This window comes from Ichthyophthirius multifiliis (assembly GCF_000220395.1).
Source record: "Ichthyophthirius multifiliis unplaced genomic scaffold scaff_1120509250854, whole genome shotgun sequence".
Taxonomy (NCBI): domain Eukaryota; phylum Ciliophora; class Oligohymenophorea; order Hymenostomatida; genus Ichthyophthirius; species Ichthyophthirius multifiliis.
Window position 1 is genome coordinate 1 of NW_004086435.1, and position 14,275 is coordinate 14,275.

The window sequence follows — 14,275 nt, forward strand, 5'->3', positions numbered from 1 at the left end:
TATATATATATATATATTTATCATTATTTTTTTATTTATAAATATTTTTATTTCTATATTTTTTATTTAAATAAATATTCTTTACATTTAATTTTATTTATTTATTTGTATTTATTTTTTAATTTTATACTTTATTTTTATGTACTTTTTTAAAATATTTATTTATATTTATTTAATATTTCTTTTTTTTCAATAATATTATTATATTATATTTATTTTTTTCTTTATATATTTAAATTTTTAATTTTATTTTATAATTTTTTTTTTTAAATAATATATTTAATATTATAATATTTAGTATTATAATTTTATTTACTTTTATTAAATATCTTTTATTTATAAACATTTTTTTTTAATAATTTATTATTTAAATTTCTTTAATTTAAAAAAATATTCTTATTTAGAATCTTATATCAAATTATTATTATTTTATTTTTTATTTCTGAATAATCAAAAAGTATATAAACTATGTACATAAAAATAATGTTTACTATTTTAAAAAAAATTCTTTTAATTATTTTCATGAATATTTTTTTTTATATTCTTAATTTAAAAACAGATTTAAAATATATTATAATTTCATTAAAATTAATGTTTATATTATGGTTATTTAATTTTTATTTTATTTTTATATGTTTCTTATTCACTTATCATAAGTTAATTTATTTTTGAAATATTTTTTGTATGTAATAATAAAAGCAGTGTTTTCATTTTACCATTAATAATTAACAATATTTATATTTAAATATTGTTTACATTATAATTTATTTTTTATTTTGCATTTAAATAATTTTTTTTTATAGATTTACTATTTTCTAAAGAAATAATATATTTTATTTAGTTTTTTCTTGTTAATCAATTTTAAAGGTTTATATCAAATTTTATTCGTATGTTAAAACCTTATATTTTTTTTTTATAAATTCATTTGATAAATAATAAATTAATTAATGTGTTTTTTTGTTTGATTTTAATCCATTTTTTTTAAACAAATAAAAGAAAAAATAAATAAAAAAATGTTGATTTTTTTTTTTTTTTTGTTAAATCTTTTTCAACCTTATATGTACGAAAGAAATAAATAGAATAATAACTAAATAAATTATGTCATAATTTATATAATTAAACAATTAATAATATATATTAAACAATCATTATAAATATTAAAATATATATATATTTATATTTAAAAGTATTTATTATATATATAAAATATAAAACAAAATAAATTATTATACATATATAAGTATCTTTTTTCATGAAAAGATAATTTAAGCCCTGTGATAATATACATAATATAAAAAGATAAAGAATAATAATATAATTTAAATTTAAAATTATTCTATAAGTTCTTTGCTTTAAAAAAAGACAATAATAAAAAGTAAAATATAAATGCTAATTATTATTTTTATTGTATAAAATTTAAAACATTAAGTAAATATAAATTATTAATTAATTATCTACGATAATATATAATCTATAAATAAATATCTTATTAATAGAAATTATTATTTAAAAAATAAATATTGTTATTTTTTTATTTTTTAATAAAATTATTCTATTTTTATTTTATGACTTTATTTAAAATCTAATTTAATATATTAATATTTAGTTTTTTTTATTTTCATTTATATATTTTTAAAAATTTTATATTTTTTAAAAATATCTATATTTATAATTTATTTTTATATCAATGTTTATTTTAATATAATAAACAATTAATTTTAATAATTAAAAATTAATAAATTGAAAAAAGATGTTTTATTTTATGAAATTTACTATTATCATATTTTTAAATATTTTCAAGATATCCTAATAATTAAGTATTTCTTTATTTGAAAAAAAATATTTAAACATTTTAACCAAAAATAATTAAAATTTTCACATTTCTATTAAAAATATAAAAAAAATATATGAAATAAATAAATATATAAAAATTAATAAATATATATTTTTTATTTTTTATAATAATTAAATTTCTATTTTGAAAAATTTTAATTTTCTATAAAACTTATATCTAAAATAAATAATTTTTGTTCATATATTTAAAGTATATAGTTTTTATAAAAAAATATAAAAATATTACGCATAATTATTATTATTATTATTATTATTATTATTATTATTATTATTATTATTATTATTATTATTTTTATATTTAATTTTTTTTTTTTTTTATTAATTTTTTTTTATATATTAATATAATATTATTTTAATTTTTTTATTTTATATAATTTTTAATCTTTATTTGTAATATATATATTTATTTTTATTTTTGTATTACTCTATATTATTTTTTTATTTTATTTATTTTATATTTAATTTTTTGGAATTATTAATATATACTTTTATTATTTTTATTTAAATTTTATTTAATTATATTATATTATATTTTTTATTTAATATTTTTAATATTTTTTATTTAATATATCTATAAATTTTAATTTATCTCTTTTCTATTTTTTTTATATTTAATTTTATTTATTTACAATTTTTCGATATTTCTAATTTATCTATTATCTTTTGTTAATTTTTATAATTTTTTTTATTCTAAACTAATTATCTGAAGCATCTATAAATTTTTTTTTTTAAGAAATATCGCCTTCTTAACTTCCATTTTTCGTTTATATTAAATTAATTTTTCAACTTTGTATAATCAAACAATTAATTATCATTATTTTTTAAATCTATTCCATTAGATCAAATTTATATAATCCTTATTAAATCTTAAATATTTATTTTCAAAAGAATCTTATTTTTTATAATATATGATTCTGAAATTTATAAGAAATTAAAAAATATACATAATTAATTTTTTAACATAAAAAATATAAATTTTGTAAAAAACTTGCATATATATATATATATATATATATATATATATATATATATATATATATAATACATGATTCTAATTATGTTATTTTAAAATTTTAATAATATCTATCATATTTTAAAAAAGATATATATGTTAAAAGTTTTAATTCTTATAGAAATATTAGCATGCATTCCTCTTTAAAATTAGCTTAAACAAATTAATTTATTTTATATTTTGTTACGTATTTGATATTCTCAAAAAAAGTACTTAAACATAATGCAGAATTTTATATTCATTATTTATATAAAATAAACATCTACTTTATTAAAAATTATAATCAATCAATTAATTTTCCTTTTGTATTTTTTTTATTTTATATTATTTTTTTTTCTTCACTTAAAAGCATTCTGTTATGATAGCTTAGGTTTTTATTTTATTAAAATAATAATATTTATAATAATTTCATTAGAATATTTAATGATATAAATTTATTTTTCTAAAAGAATATGTATATATGTATTTAAATCAAAATATCATATAATTTTAATTTTAAAGTATTTTACTTACTATTTATTGTTGATTTTAAAATATAAATATGTAATACAAATGATAAATAAAAATTAAAAAATTTCATATAGCAATTTTACAAATTTTTTATAAAATTAATAAAACTAATGATTATTATATATATTAAATAATGAAAAATAAAAAATTATATATTAAATAAATATTAAAATAATTTTTTTATATAATAAAAATTGAGATTTTTTTTTTATAAAAAAAATTATAATTAAATTTTTTATCATTCTAATTCTTATTAAATTTATTAAGTAATAAATTAAACAGTAGCATAAACAGTCATTGTTTATTAAGATTCGTTTAATTTATACTTATTTTCACATTTATAGCAACTAGTAGATGGCTCTTCATTAGGGTTATGTATCTTTTCATAAATATGGATGATTCCTTTTACACCAATAATTTTTTTATTTTAGATTTTTTAAAAGTAAATCTACTTTTTTTCTAGCATCCTAAATTTTCTTCGCTTAGTAGTTTTTCTCAAACTTGTTGTTATTATTCATCACCTGGGAAAAACTTAACAAAATCAACAGAATTAAATTCATTATTAATAGCATCATCAATCACTTATCCAGACTTTTATGAATTAGAAGATTTTATTAAAATCCAATTTTTAACTTAATATCCTTCAAAAACTTTTTTATCCGATTCTTAATCTAATTCTTCATCTGATTCTTCATCACTTTCAACATTAAAACTAGAAGAATGAATAGTAAAGTCACTAGAAGAAACAATTAATTCTTCATATTTTTTATAAATCTCTAATAATTTTTTGGCAACTTCTTTATTTTTTTAAAGAGCAACTTAAACATTTTTATCGGTATTTTAGTAAGATACTTATATTTCAAATTATTTATCACTTAAAAATGATTTTGCTACTCCTTATACATTTGTTGGATCAGATAGTTTTTTTTAAGTATAATTCACATTCGCATTATTAATTAGTTTCAGTGCATTATTATGATTATTATATTAATATTACTAAGAATAATAATGATAGTACTTTCATGTTTTTATTATTATTATAGCTTTTTTAAATAATTTATTTTATTTTATTTTTATTTATAAATAATTTTTATAGGCATATTTAATTTTATTTTTTATGTTTAATTTTTTATAATTTTGGTTTCGAAAATTAAAATAAATAGTAATTTTATAGTATATATTAATAATGTAGATAAATGTAATAATAACTAAAAACTATATAACTATATTATAATTACAAATTAATAAAATATAAAAATTAAAAATCAAGAAAAAAAATATCATAAAAGTATAAAAATAAAAAATTAATAAATAAAATAAAAAAAATATGCTTTTTATATTTATTATTTGAATTTTTTTTTATATTTTAATAAATTATATTTATACAAATATACTTTATTAACATTTTTATAATTTTATTTTAATAAAATATTAATAATGTAGATTTAATAGAAAAATTAATAAAAAGAAAAAGTAATAAATAAAATATAATATAATCCTAAAAAAAGTATTAATATATTTATTTAATATTAAACTCTACTACAATATGGACGATCATTTTCTATCCTATTATTTATTGGCTTTCAATTGAAGAACTTTTTAAACCATCAAAGTTATATTAGAGATTTGATAAAATTATTTCTGCATTTTTTTAAACATTTTTAACTGCTTTGTTTATTAGTAATTCTTTAGCTTATTATATTTGTTCATCATCAGGATAATATTTAACAAAATCAACAGTATTAAATCCATTTTCAATAGCAGTTTAAATCACTTCTTCAGCCTTTTCTAATTCAGAAGATTTTACTTAAATCTAATTTTTAACTTTATATCCTAATTTTTATCTCTCTAATTTTTTATTAGTAGTGAGTAGTAATAGTTAATTTATCATCTTTTTTTAATTCTTCTAATACTTTATTAACGATCTCATTATTTTTTTTAAGAGCTTCTGATGCTACTTTATCTTCAGTTTAATAAGAAAATTACAATACAAATTAAGTATATTTTAAATCCACAGATGCTTTTGTTTCTATTTCTAATGGTTCAGACAGATATTTTAATTATTTTTAACATAAGCATTTTTATTTTTTTTTTCTTCATATTATTATGATTGTGATTATAATATTATGTAAATTATTTTAAAAAAAAAAATATTTTATTTATTTTAATTTTTTATATGTAATTTCTATAATTTTAGTTTCAAAAATAAAAATAAATTTTTACTTCTTATAATAAATTAATAAAATAACAAAAAGTAGTATAGAAAAAATTATAATCACAAATCAAAGGCTAAATAGTATCATAAATTAAAGTCTAAAATATAAAAAAAATTAAAAAAATCATACAAAATTATAAATAAAAAATTTAATAAAAAAAAAAACATAATAAATTAATCAGAAAAAACAAAAAATAAACTAAAAATAAAAATAAAAATTAAAGTTTTTTTTTTAATGTTTTAATTAACATATATAAAGTTGTTTTATATATAATTTTGAATATAAAAATAAAAATAATTATATGAAACAAATAAACATAATAGTATTAATACAAAACTAATATAAATTGACAAATTAAAAATAAAAAAAAAACTAAAAATTAATTTAATAAAAGATAAAAAGAATTATTATTATAGAAGAAAGATATTTTTATAAAAAAATATTAACATAAAATATAAAATCACTAATGAAAACCAAAAATAAATTTAGAAATTAAAAAAAATGTTTATTAGAATTATATTTTATTTAATATATATTTTATAGTTTAAATGACTAAAATAAAAATGAATTATATATTTTATAAAAAAATCTATTGAAAAGAAGAAAAATATTAATCAAAAAAATTTCAAATTCAATCTTGAAATATATAAAAAAATAAATGAAATTTTTATAAAATTAATAAAATAAAGATAAAAAATAAATTAAAAATTTTAAATCAATTTTTTTTAAAAAAATATTATATTATTTCTTTTTATTTAAATAAGATATATTTTTAATAATTATAATTATAATTTTTTTTTTTTTAAATATATTTTATTTTATTTTTTATATAATTTAAGATTTGAAATCAAAATATAATCGCAAATTAAGATTAAAATTAATTTGAATATTTTTCAAAAGTAAAATTATTTACAATTTTTTTAAAATTAAAAAAATACAACAAATAAAATCTTAAAAAGTTATAAATATAAATAAAACTAAAATTATAAAATAAAAAAAATATATATATTTTTTTATAATTTATATTATATTAAAAAATATTGTTTTTTAAATTTATAACTTATTTTTAAGAAAGATAATTTTTATAATTTTTTATAATTAATAATACATTTAATATAAATTTTTTATTTTTCAATAATAAAATAATACTAAATATTAATTATCATAGAATATTTATATTAATTATTTTATATACCTTGTCTGAAAATTTAGTTTGTAATAAAAACATTATGTTTATTTTTATAAAAGTAAATATATTTTTTTCAATTATTTATTTTGCTTTAATAATGAAAATAAAAAAAATCCATAAATTATATTCAATATTTTTATTTAAATTTTATAGTTAGTTTTGAAACGTAGAAATAATATTAAACTAAATGCTTTATAAAAATATTTTTATTTTTGAATAAATATAAAATAATGTTAAAATTAAATAAAAAATAATAACATAAAAAATTAAAATAAAATAATAAATTTAAAAAAATGAAAATAAAAAATAAAAATAAATTTCAATTAATAAACAAAAATCAATTATTAAACTTTGGCTTGGCTTACTTAATATCTATATATTAATGTTTTAATACTAATCAAAACAATACAAAAAGTATACTCATATATTAAGTATAAAAAATAGATAAATCTCAAACTTATTATTAAACAACAAATATAAAGATTATATAGGTAAGAATAAATTATTATTGCATTTAAAATTATTAAGCAAACTAAATTAGTCAATATCATCTTATGATAAAATTGTCCTACTTATCAATATTCTTATAATTCAGTATTACAAATAATATTTTTAACATAATAAAAGTTATAATATCAGTGCTTGAACTATATATCATATTTTTAATTTTTATTTATCTGCCAGAATTATGATTTTTATAAATATCTTTTAATTATATTAAAAAAAAATTTTTTAATTATAGAAAAATAGTTGAAATATTTGTTTAATACAACTGTATAATTCTAAAGATATTTAATAATTTTTTTTTTTTTATTATATATAAATTATATTTGTGTAATAATAAATTTATTTACTTTATATATTTATAATTTAATATTTTTATTTTATATAATAAATAACTATTATATTTAAATAAATATTACATAAAAAAAATTTATATTATTTTATTTATAATTTTTACTTTCTAACTACTAACTATGATATTATAATTCTTTATTTAAAAAATAATATCAAATATATTTTATTTATTCCCCTAGTTTTCTTTAATATATCTAAACTAATAATTGTTAAATAAAACGAATTATTATATTATAAATATAAAATTTTATCTTAAAATGCTAGCTTTTTTTATTTACTTTTTTTAATAAAATTTTATTATCTAAATAATTATTCGAATACTTCTTGTGATTATTAAAAATTCTTCTGATAATAAACATGACTTAATATATATTTAAGAATAATATATTTATAAATAATTAAGATAATATAAAATAATACCATAATAAAATTTATTAACATTAATATAATTATACTAATCCTTCAGACTAATACAAAATCTATAAAATCAATTAAATTTACTCTATTAAGTTAAAAAAATCTGAATGAAAATTAAAGAAATCCTTAAGAAATTCTAAGAAATTTTTAAGAAAGTCAAAGAAATACATATGAATATTAAGAAAATCATACGAAAATCAAAGAAACTCTAAAAGATAAATAATCATATATTAATTTAAAGAAAACAAAGAAACCCATCCCCAAGAAAGCCAAAGAAACTAATCGAAAATCAAAGAAATTTAAATTAATCCTTACGAAAATTAAAAAAACTCTTATGAATATTTAAAAAAAATCACTTAATAACTAAAAGAATGAATTCCTTTGTAATATTATAATGAATAAAATCATATTCTAAGTAATTTAGTTACTTTAAATAAAAATCCTTTTTGAGGATAAATATAAGAATCAAATAATTATTAGCAGAAATAAAAACAAGAAAATAATGATTTGAAAAAAAAGAAAACTGATAATAAAAAAAATATATAAATTTAAAATTAGATAATAATTTAAATTAAAAAATAAAATTAATTATATGATAATATTAATGAATATTAAAAAAATAATTAATTTTTTATTAATATTTTATATTTAATAGGGTATTTCTTCTAATGAGAAATATAAATAGATTTTATTAAAAGAAATCGAGAGCCTAAAAGCAGAAAAATTAATCTTTTAAGTATAAAATAAATAAAATTAGTGGAATTATCTTCTAAAAATCATGAATTAGTTTAATAAAAATAGAACAAGTTTTCCATTTAAAAAGTATTGTTAATCTTAATTAGATAAAATACATAAGCTGTGAATATAGAAAAAAACAAAAATATATAAAAAAAAATATTATAAAAAAAAATATTAATATTAAATATAATTATAATATAATATATTTCATAATTTTAAATATATATAAATTATATAACTTTATAAAAAAATAATAAAAAAATATGATATGATATAGATTTTTTAAAAAATATCTAATATTTTTAATATACATATTGGTTTTTTAAGAATAATTTATATTATCAAGTTTAACTATTTATAATGTATAAAATAAAAAACTTAATTTTTGAATTTGTTTATAAATTGTATTATTTATTATAAGAGTTTTATAATTAATAATTTATATTATTGTATATAAAAAGTATTATTAAAAATTTTATATTGTAAAAAAGAATTAAAAAATAAATCGTCTTAAGATGATGTAATTTTACTTAATAAGAAAATATTTATTTTTTTAAATTAAGGTTTTATTTTAATAAATAAAATATAATAATATATATTTAAATATATATTACTTTTTTTAGCCTATAATATTTATATATATTTACAATCTAAATTATTAGTTAATAATTTAAAGATAAATTATATATTTTATATAAATTTATTCTTTTAATATTATTATTATGATATCATTTTATTTTTGTATAAAATTCATTTAATTAAGAGTATAATAATTATAAAAAATATCTTTCTAAAAAATAATTTTATATAAATTTGAAATAAAAGCAATTTTTTTAAAAAAATAAACTATATTTTATTATTAAATGATTTTAGTAATATTTCTCCTAAAAATATGTAAATTAAGTTAACTCTTGAATTGTGATTATATTTTTTTTCGAAACTTAAATTAAATAATAAATATAAAAATAAAACAAAATATCTTTAAATAAAAATAATTTATTTATAATAATTAAAATAATAATCTTATATAAATAAAATTAATATTTTTTTAAAAAATTTTGATTATTTATTTTTATTTTATTGATTTTTAAAATTTCATTTATTTTTTTATATATTTTGAGTTTTAATATATCATTTTATTTTATTCTTTGTAATATTTTTTTATAAAATACACAATTCATTTGCATTTTTGATATTTAAATTATAAAATCATTTTTAAATAAAAAATTTAAATTATAAAATGATTTTAAATTAAATATCTTTTTATGTCTTTATTAAAAGAAGATTTTATTTTTAATTTCTAAATTTATTTTATGTCTTAATTCATGATTTTATATTTTATGTTAATATTTTTATATAAAATATCTTTCTATAATAATTTTTTTATAAATTAAATTAAATTTATTTTTTATATTTTTTTTAATTAATAAGTTAAATATAATTTTTAATACATAATAATATTTTTATATTTATATATTTATTTTTATAAATCAACTATTTTATTTAAAGCTAAAATTATATAGTAAATAATATACTTTCTATAAAAATAATTAATAAATATAAAAAATACTATTTTTACTAAAAAAATACAAGTTTTCTTTAAAAATTTAAATATTAAAAAAACTATATTTTTTTTTCTTTATTTTTAGTTTATTTATTGTTTTTGTGAAAAAAATTTTATGATTTACTTTTTATTAATTTATAGATTTTTATGATTTTTTTTTAATTAGCTTTATTTTTTAATTTGTGACTATATTTTAGATTTTAATTTTTAATTATATTTTGACTTTAATTTGTTCTATATTTTTTTTCTATCTTATAAATTTAGTCTGAGAAAACAATACTTATTTTTATTTTTGAAACTAAAATTATGTATAAAAAATAAAAATAAAATATTTTTCTTTTAAAATAAATATCAAATTCTACTTTTTTAATAAAACTAAAAAAATCAATAAAAACATGAAAAAACTATCGTTATTGTTCTTAATAATATTAATATAATAATCACAATCAAAATCAGAATCAGAATCATAACCATAACAACCATAATCATAGCAACCATAAGAAACTTAATAATAAGAGCCATAGCAAACATAAAAACCATAATCATAATCATAATTATAATTATAAACATAATAATAATCACAATCATAATCATAATAATAAAAAGAAAAAGATTAAAAATACTTATGTTAAAAATATTTGTCTGATCCATTAGAAATAGAAGGAAAAGCATCTGTGAATTTAAAAGATACTTAATTTTTATTGTAATTTTCTTATTAAACTGAAGATAAAGTAGCATCAGAAGCTCTTAAAAAAATAATGAGGTCGTTAATAAAGTATTAGAAGAATTAAAAAAAGTTGAATGATTAACTATTTCTACTAGTGGCTTTTCTATTCAAAATAATTATGATGAAGTAGAAAACACTACTACTAAAGAATACGAGATAACATGTAGGATATAAAGTTAAAAATTAGATTTAAGTAAAGTCTTCTGAATTAGAAAAGGCTGAAGAAGTGATTTAAACTACTATTGAAAATAAATTTGATACTGTTGATTTTGTTAAATATTATCCTAATGATAAACAAATATAATGAGCTAAAGATGATCTAATATGTGATGCAGTTGAAAATGCTTAAAAAAAGACAGAAATAATTACAAAAGATATCTAATATAGTTTGACGGTTTAAAAGGATCTTCTATTAATTATCGATAAATAAAAGGATAGAAATTGACTATATTTATTACAGTAGTATTTAATATTAAATAAGATCCTGTTAAAGATAAAGATGAATGAAAAAATGAAATATCATTATTTTTAAATGAAAATAATCTTAATTTATTTTTATAATAAAATAATTTTTTATTATTAAATTAATAATTTTATTTATTTCATATTTATATTAATTAATATATATCTTTTATCAAGTTTAATTTTATTAGAAAAATAAAGATATATATATATATATATTATATATAAGAAAGTAAAACTAATATTTATAAAAAAAAAATATAAATATTAACTTTGTTTAAATTAATATTTTAATTTAAAATAAATAGTTTTTCAATTATAATTAAATAAAAATTAAATAAAAAATTGAATAAAATAAAATAAGAAAAATATAAAATTTTTATCTTTATTTATATAAGATATATTAAGATTTATTGTATAAAAATATATTTATATATATAAAAAATTTATTTTTTTATTTATTCTTATCATTTTTTTATCTATATTTGTGTTATAAATAATTTATAAATTTTTTATTTTTAAATTTATTCTAAAAAATCATATCTTATTTATATTTATGAAATAAATATAAATATTGAAAATTATAAATTAAATAAAAATATCTTATAAATATTAATAAAAAAAACTGAAAAATTATTTTTTTGGTACATAGTTTTTTTTTACTTTTTTATTTTATATAAATAAATTAATTTTTCTAAAAAATCTATATTTCATAATATTTTATTAAAAAATAAGTATAAAGATATTAATAATTTCTTTTTTATAAAAATAATTTATTATTATATTATGTAATAAAATATTTTTTTTAAAAAATATTCAAATATTAAAAAAAACATAATTTTTTTATAGTATTTATTTATAATTTTTTTATTTTTATTCTATGATATTTTTATTTTATTTTCAATTTTTATATCTTATTAATTCATAATTATAATTTAAGTTTTATTTTATTATATTTATCTATATTATTTATATATATTATAAAATTACTATTTGTTTTATCTTTTGAATCCAAAATTATTGAAAGTTACATATAAAAAATAAATAAAATAATGCCTATAAAAATTATTTAAAAATAAAAATAAACTAAATAATTAAAAAAAGCTATAATAATAATAAAAACATGAAAATACTATCATTATTATTCTTAATATTATTATTTTAATAATCATTATAATGTAATGAAACTAATTAATAATGCGAATGTTAATTATTCTTAAGTACTCTATCTGATCCATCAAGAGTATAAGGAACAGCATCTACATCTTTAAATGATACTTAATTTGAAATATAAGTTTCTTACTAAAATATGGATAAAAATGTTTAAACTGCTCTTGAAAAAAATAAAGAAGTTATCAAAAAAGTATTAGATATTTATAAAGAAGATTCAGAATTAAGTGTTTCTTCTACTGGCTTTACTATTGATTCTTCTAGTTATATTGATTAATTGAATGAAGAAACTTAATAAAATGAAAGAGTTTTTGAAGGATATAAAGTTAAAAACTCGATTTTAATAAAATCTTCTAATTCATAAAAGGCTGGTAAAGTGATTGATGATGCTATTAATAATGAATTTAATTCTGTTGATTTTGTTAAATTTTCTCCTGATGATAAATAAATAGAATTAGCTAGATAAAAACTACTAAGCGAAGCAGTTAAAGATGCCAGAAAAAAAATAGATTTACTTTTAGAAAATCTAAAATAAGAAGTTATTGGTGTAAAAAGAGTTGATAATATTCACGAAAATATAAGTAAGCCTAATGATAATGTTAATAGTATTGCTTTTGCACTTGGTGGTAATGATTCAAATAAGACATAATTAAATGAATCTTAAAAAACTATGACTATTAATGTTAGAGTTTAATTTATTACTTAACAAATTAATTAAGATTTGGAATGATAAAAAATTTAATTATAATTTTTTTAATAAAAACATCTCAATTTTTATTATATAAAATTATTATTTCAATATTTATTTAATATGATATTTTTTTATTTTTCATTATTTAATAATTATAATAACCATTAGTTTTATTATTTTTATATAGTTTTTTTACATTTTATATGCAATATTTTATTTGTTATTGAATAGCATTTTATAATATATATATTTAAATTTTAAATGTAAAAATAAATAATAATTAAAATACCTTAAAATTAAAATAAATTTTATATCTTAATTTGCATGTATAATATAATATATATATCGTTTTAGATAAATAAATTTTAATCCTTAAATATTCTAATGAAATTTATATTAAATTTATTATTTTAGATTTATTTTTAATTATTTAATTTAAAATAAAAAAAAGCAAAAGTTATCTTAACAAATAAGTGAAGAAATTTTTAAGAATATTTGTGAAAAATAGTAAAATATTAAAAATAAAAAAATTTAAAATACAATTTCATGAAAAGTTAGTTCGTTAAATACTAATTAAATTTTAAAAAAAGTTTCTAATAAATATATAAAAAAAAAAATTGATTAATTATGTTTTCTAATAAAGAATATATTAATTTTATAAAAAATATGAATATAAAAGACATTTGTATCTATATTTTGGTATATTTTTTGAAAATATTTATTAAATACGAAACAAAATCAAAAATAAGATAATTTTGAAGATAAATTAATATTAATTGTAAATTCGATTTAAAATTATAAAGATTAAAAAATCTTTTATGATTATTAACTTATAATGTTCTCTAAGATAAATTTAGAAAATAAGAA

The 14,275-nt window shown here is 12.1% G+C and overlaps 1 protein-coding gene across 1 annotated transcript, besides 50 other annotated features; it reads left to right on the forward strand. All coding sequences in view use genetic code 6, as the record gives it.

The window, feature by feature from the left end:
* The first annotated feature begins 14 nt into the window (after positions 1 to 14).
* Positions 15 to 49: a microsatellite.
* Positions 29 to 84: a microsatellite.
* Positions 85 to 86: 2 nt separating this feature from the next.
* Positions 87 to 175: a microsatellite.
* Positions 93 to 139: a microsatellite.
* A 31-nt stretch (positions 176 to 206) lies between the features above and the next one.
* Positions 207 to 269: a microsatellite.
* A 6-nt stretch (positions 270 to 275) lies between these two features.
* Positions 276 to 311: a microsatellite.
* Positions 312 to 1,115: 804 nt separating this feature from the next.
* Positions 1,116 to 1,162: a microsatellite.
* A 350-nt stretch (positions 1,163 to 1,512) lies between these two features.
* Positions 1,513 to 1,565: a microsatellite.
* A 55-nt stretch (positions 1,566 to 1,620) lies between these two features.
* Positions 1,621 to 1,668: a microsatellite.
* Positions 1,622 to 1,668: a microsatellite.
* A 25-nt stretch (positions 1,669 to 1,693) lies between these two features.
* Positions 1,694 to 1,737: a microsatellite.
* Positions 1,738 to 1,827: 90 nt separating this feature from the next.
* Positions 1,828 to 1,875: a microsatellite.
* A 26-nt stretch (positions 1,876 to 1,901) lies between these two features.
* Positions 1,902 to 1,945: a microsatellite.
* A 140-nt stretch (positions 1,946 to 2,085) lies between these two features.
* Positions 2,086 to 2,150: a microsatellite.
* Positions 2,144 to 2,185: a microsatellite.
* Positions 2,160 to 2,276: a microsatellite.
* Positions 2,215 to 2,270: a microsatellite.
* Positions 2,242 to 2,299: a microsatellite.
* Positions 2,294 to 2,402: a microsatellite.
* Positions 2,361 to 2,436: a microsatellite.
* A 410-nt stretch (positions 2,437 to 2,846) lies between these two features.
* Positions 2,847 to 2,895: a microsatellite.
* Positions 2,896 to 4,037: 1,142 nt separating this feature from the next.
* Positions 4,038 to 4,072: a microsatellite.
* A 548-nt stretch (positions 4,073 to 4,620) lies between these two features.
* Positions 4,621 to 4,695: a microsatellite.
* A 131-nt stretch (positions 4,696 to 4,826) lies between these two features.
* Positions 4,827 to 4,857: a microsatellite.
* A 1,521-nt stretch (positions 4,858 to 6,378) lies between these two features.
* Positions 6,379 to 6,428: a microsatellite.
* Positions 6,379 to 6,429: a microsatellite.
* Positions 6,386 to 6,428: a microsatellite.
* A 117-nt stretch (positions 6,430 to 6,546) lies between the features above and the next one.
* Positions 6,547 to 6,592: a microsatellite.
* Positions 6,558 to 6,598: a microsatellite.
* A 418-nt stretch (positions 6,599 to 7,016) lies between these two features.
* Positions 7,017 to 7,098: a microsatellite.
* Positions 7,050 to 7,099: a microsatellite.
* A 531-nt stretch (positions 7,100 to 7,630) lies between these two features.
* Positions 7,631 to 7,672: a microsatellite.
* Positions 7,662 to 7,700: a microsatellite.
* Positions 7,701 to 8,165: 465 nt separating this feature from the next.
* Positions 8,166 to 8,222: a microsatellite.
* Positions 8,174 to 8,211: a microsatellite.
* A 144-nt stretch (positions 8,223 to 8,366) lies between the features above and the next one.
* Positions 8,367 to 8,407: a microsatellite.
* A 520-nt stretch (positions 8,408 to 8,927) lies between these two features.
* Positions 8,928 to 8,969: a microsatellite.
* An 887-nt stretch (positions 8,970 to 9,856) lies between these two features.
* Positions 9,857 to 9,937: a microsatellite.
* A 47-nt stretch (positions 9,938 to 9,984) lies between these two features.
* Positions 9,985 to 10,048: a microsatellite.
* A 483-nt stretch (positions 10,049 to 10,531) lies between these two features.
* Positions 10,532 to 10,601: a microsatellite.
* Positions 10,602 to 10,823: 222 nt separating this feature from the next.
* Positions 10,824 to 10,858: a microsatellite.
* A 37-nt stretch (positions 10,859 to 10,895) lies between these two features.
* Positions 10,896 to 10,960: a microsatellite.
* A 647-nt stretch (positions 10,961 to 11,607) lies between these two features.
* Positions 11,608 to 11,680: a microsatellite.
* Positions 11,681 to 11,867: 187 nt separating this feature from the next.
* Positions 11,868 to 11,902: a microsatellite.
* Positions 11,868 to 11,915: a microsatellite.
* A 483-nt stretch (positions 11,916 to 12,398) lies between these two features.
* Positions 12,399 to 12,447: a microsatellite.
* A 42-nt stretch (positions 12,448 to 12,489) lies between these two features.
* Positions 12,490 to 12,529: a microsatellite.
* Positions 12,530 to 12,623: 94 nt separating this feature from the next.
* Positions 12,624 to 12,670: a microsatellite.
* Positions 12,671 to 12,684: 14 nt separating this feature from the next.
* Positions 12,685 to 12,714: a microsatellite.
* A 142-nt stretch (positions 12,715 to 12,856) lies between these two features.
* Positions 12,857 to 13,472, forward strand: IMG5_102370 (outer membrane protein, putative; the record flags this gene model as incomplete). The annotated part of the gene is made up of 1 exon (XM_004035213.1): positions 12,857 to 13,472. The coding sequence occupies one exon, from the start codon at positions 12,857 to 12,859 to the stop codon at positions 13,445 to 13,447; it is 591 nt and encodes a 196-aa protein (XP_004035261.1). The 3' UTR covers positions 13,448 to 13,472.
* Positions 13,473 to 13,573: 101 nt separating this feature from the next.
* Positions 13,574 to 13,613: a microsatellite.
* The last annotated feature ends 662 nt before the right edge of the window (positions 13,614 to 14,275 follow it).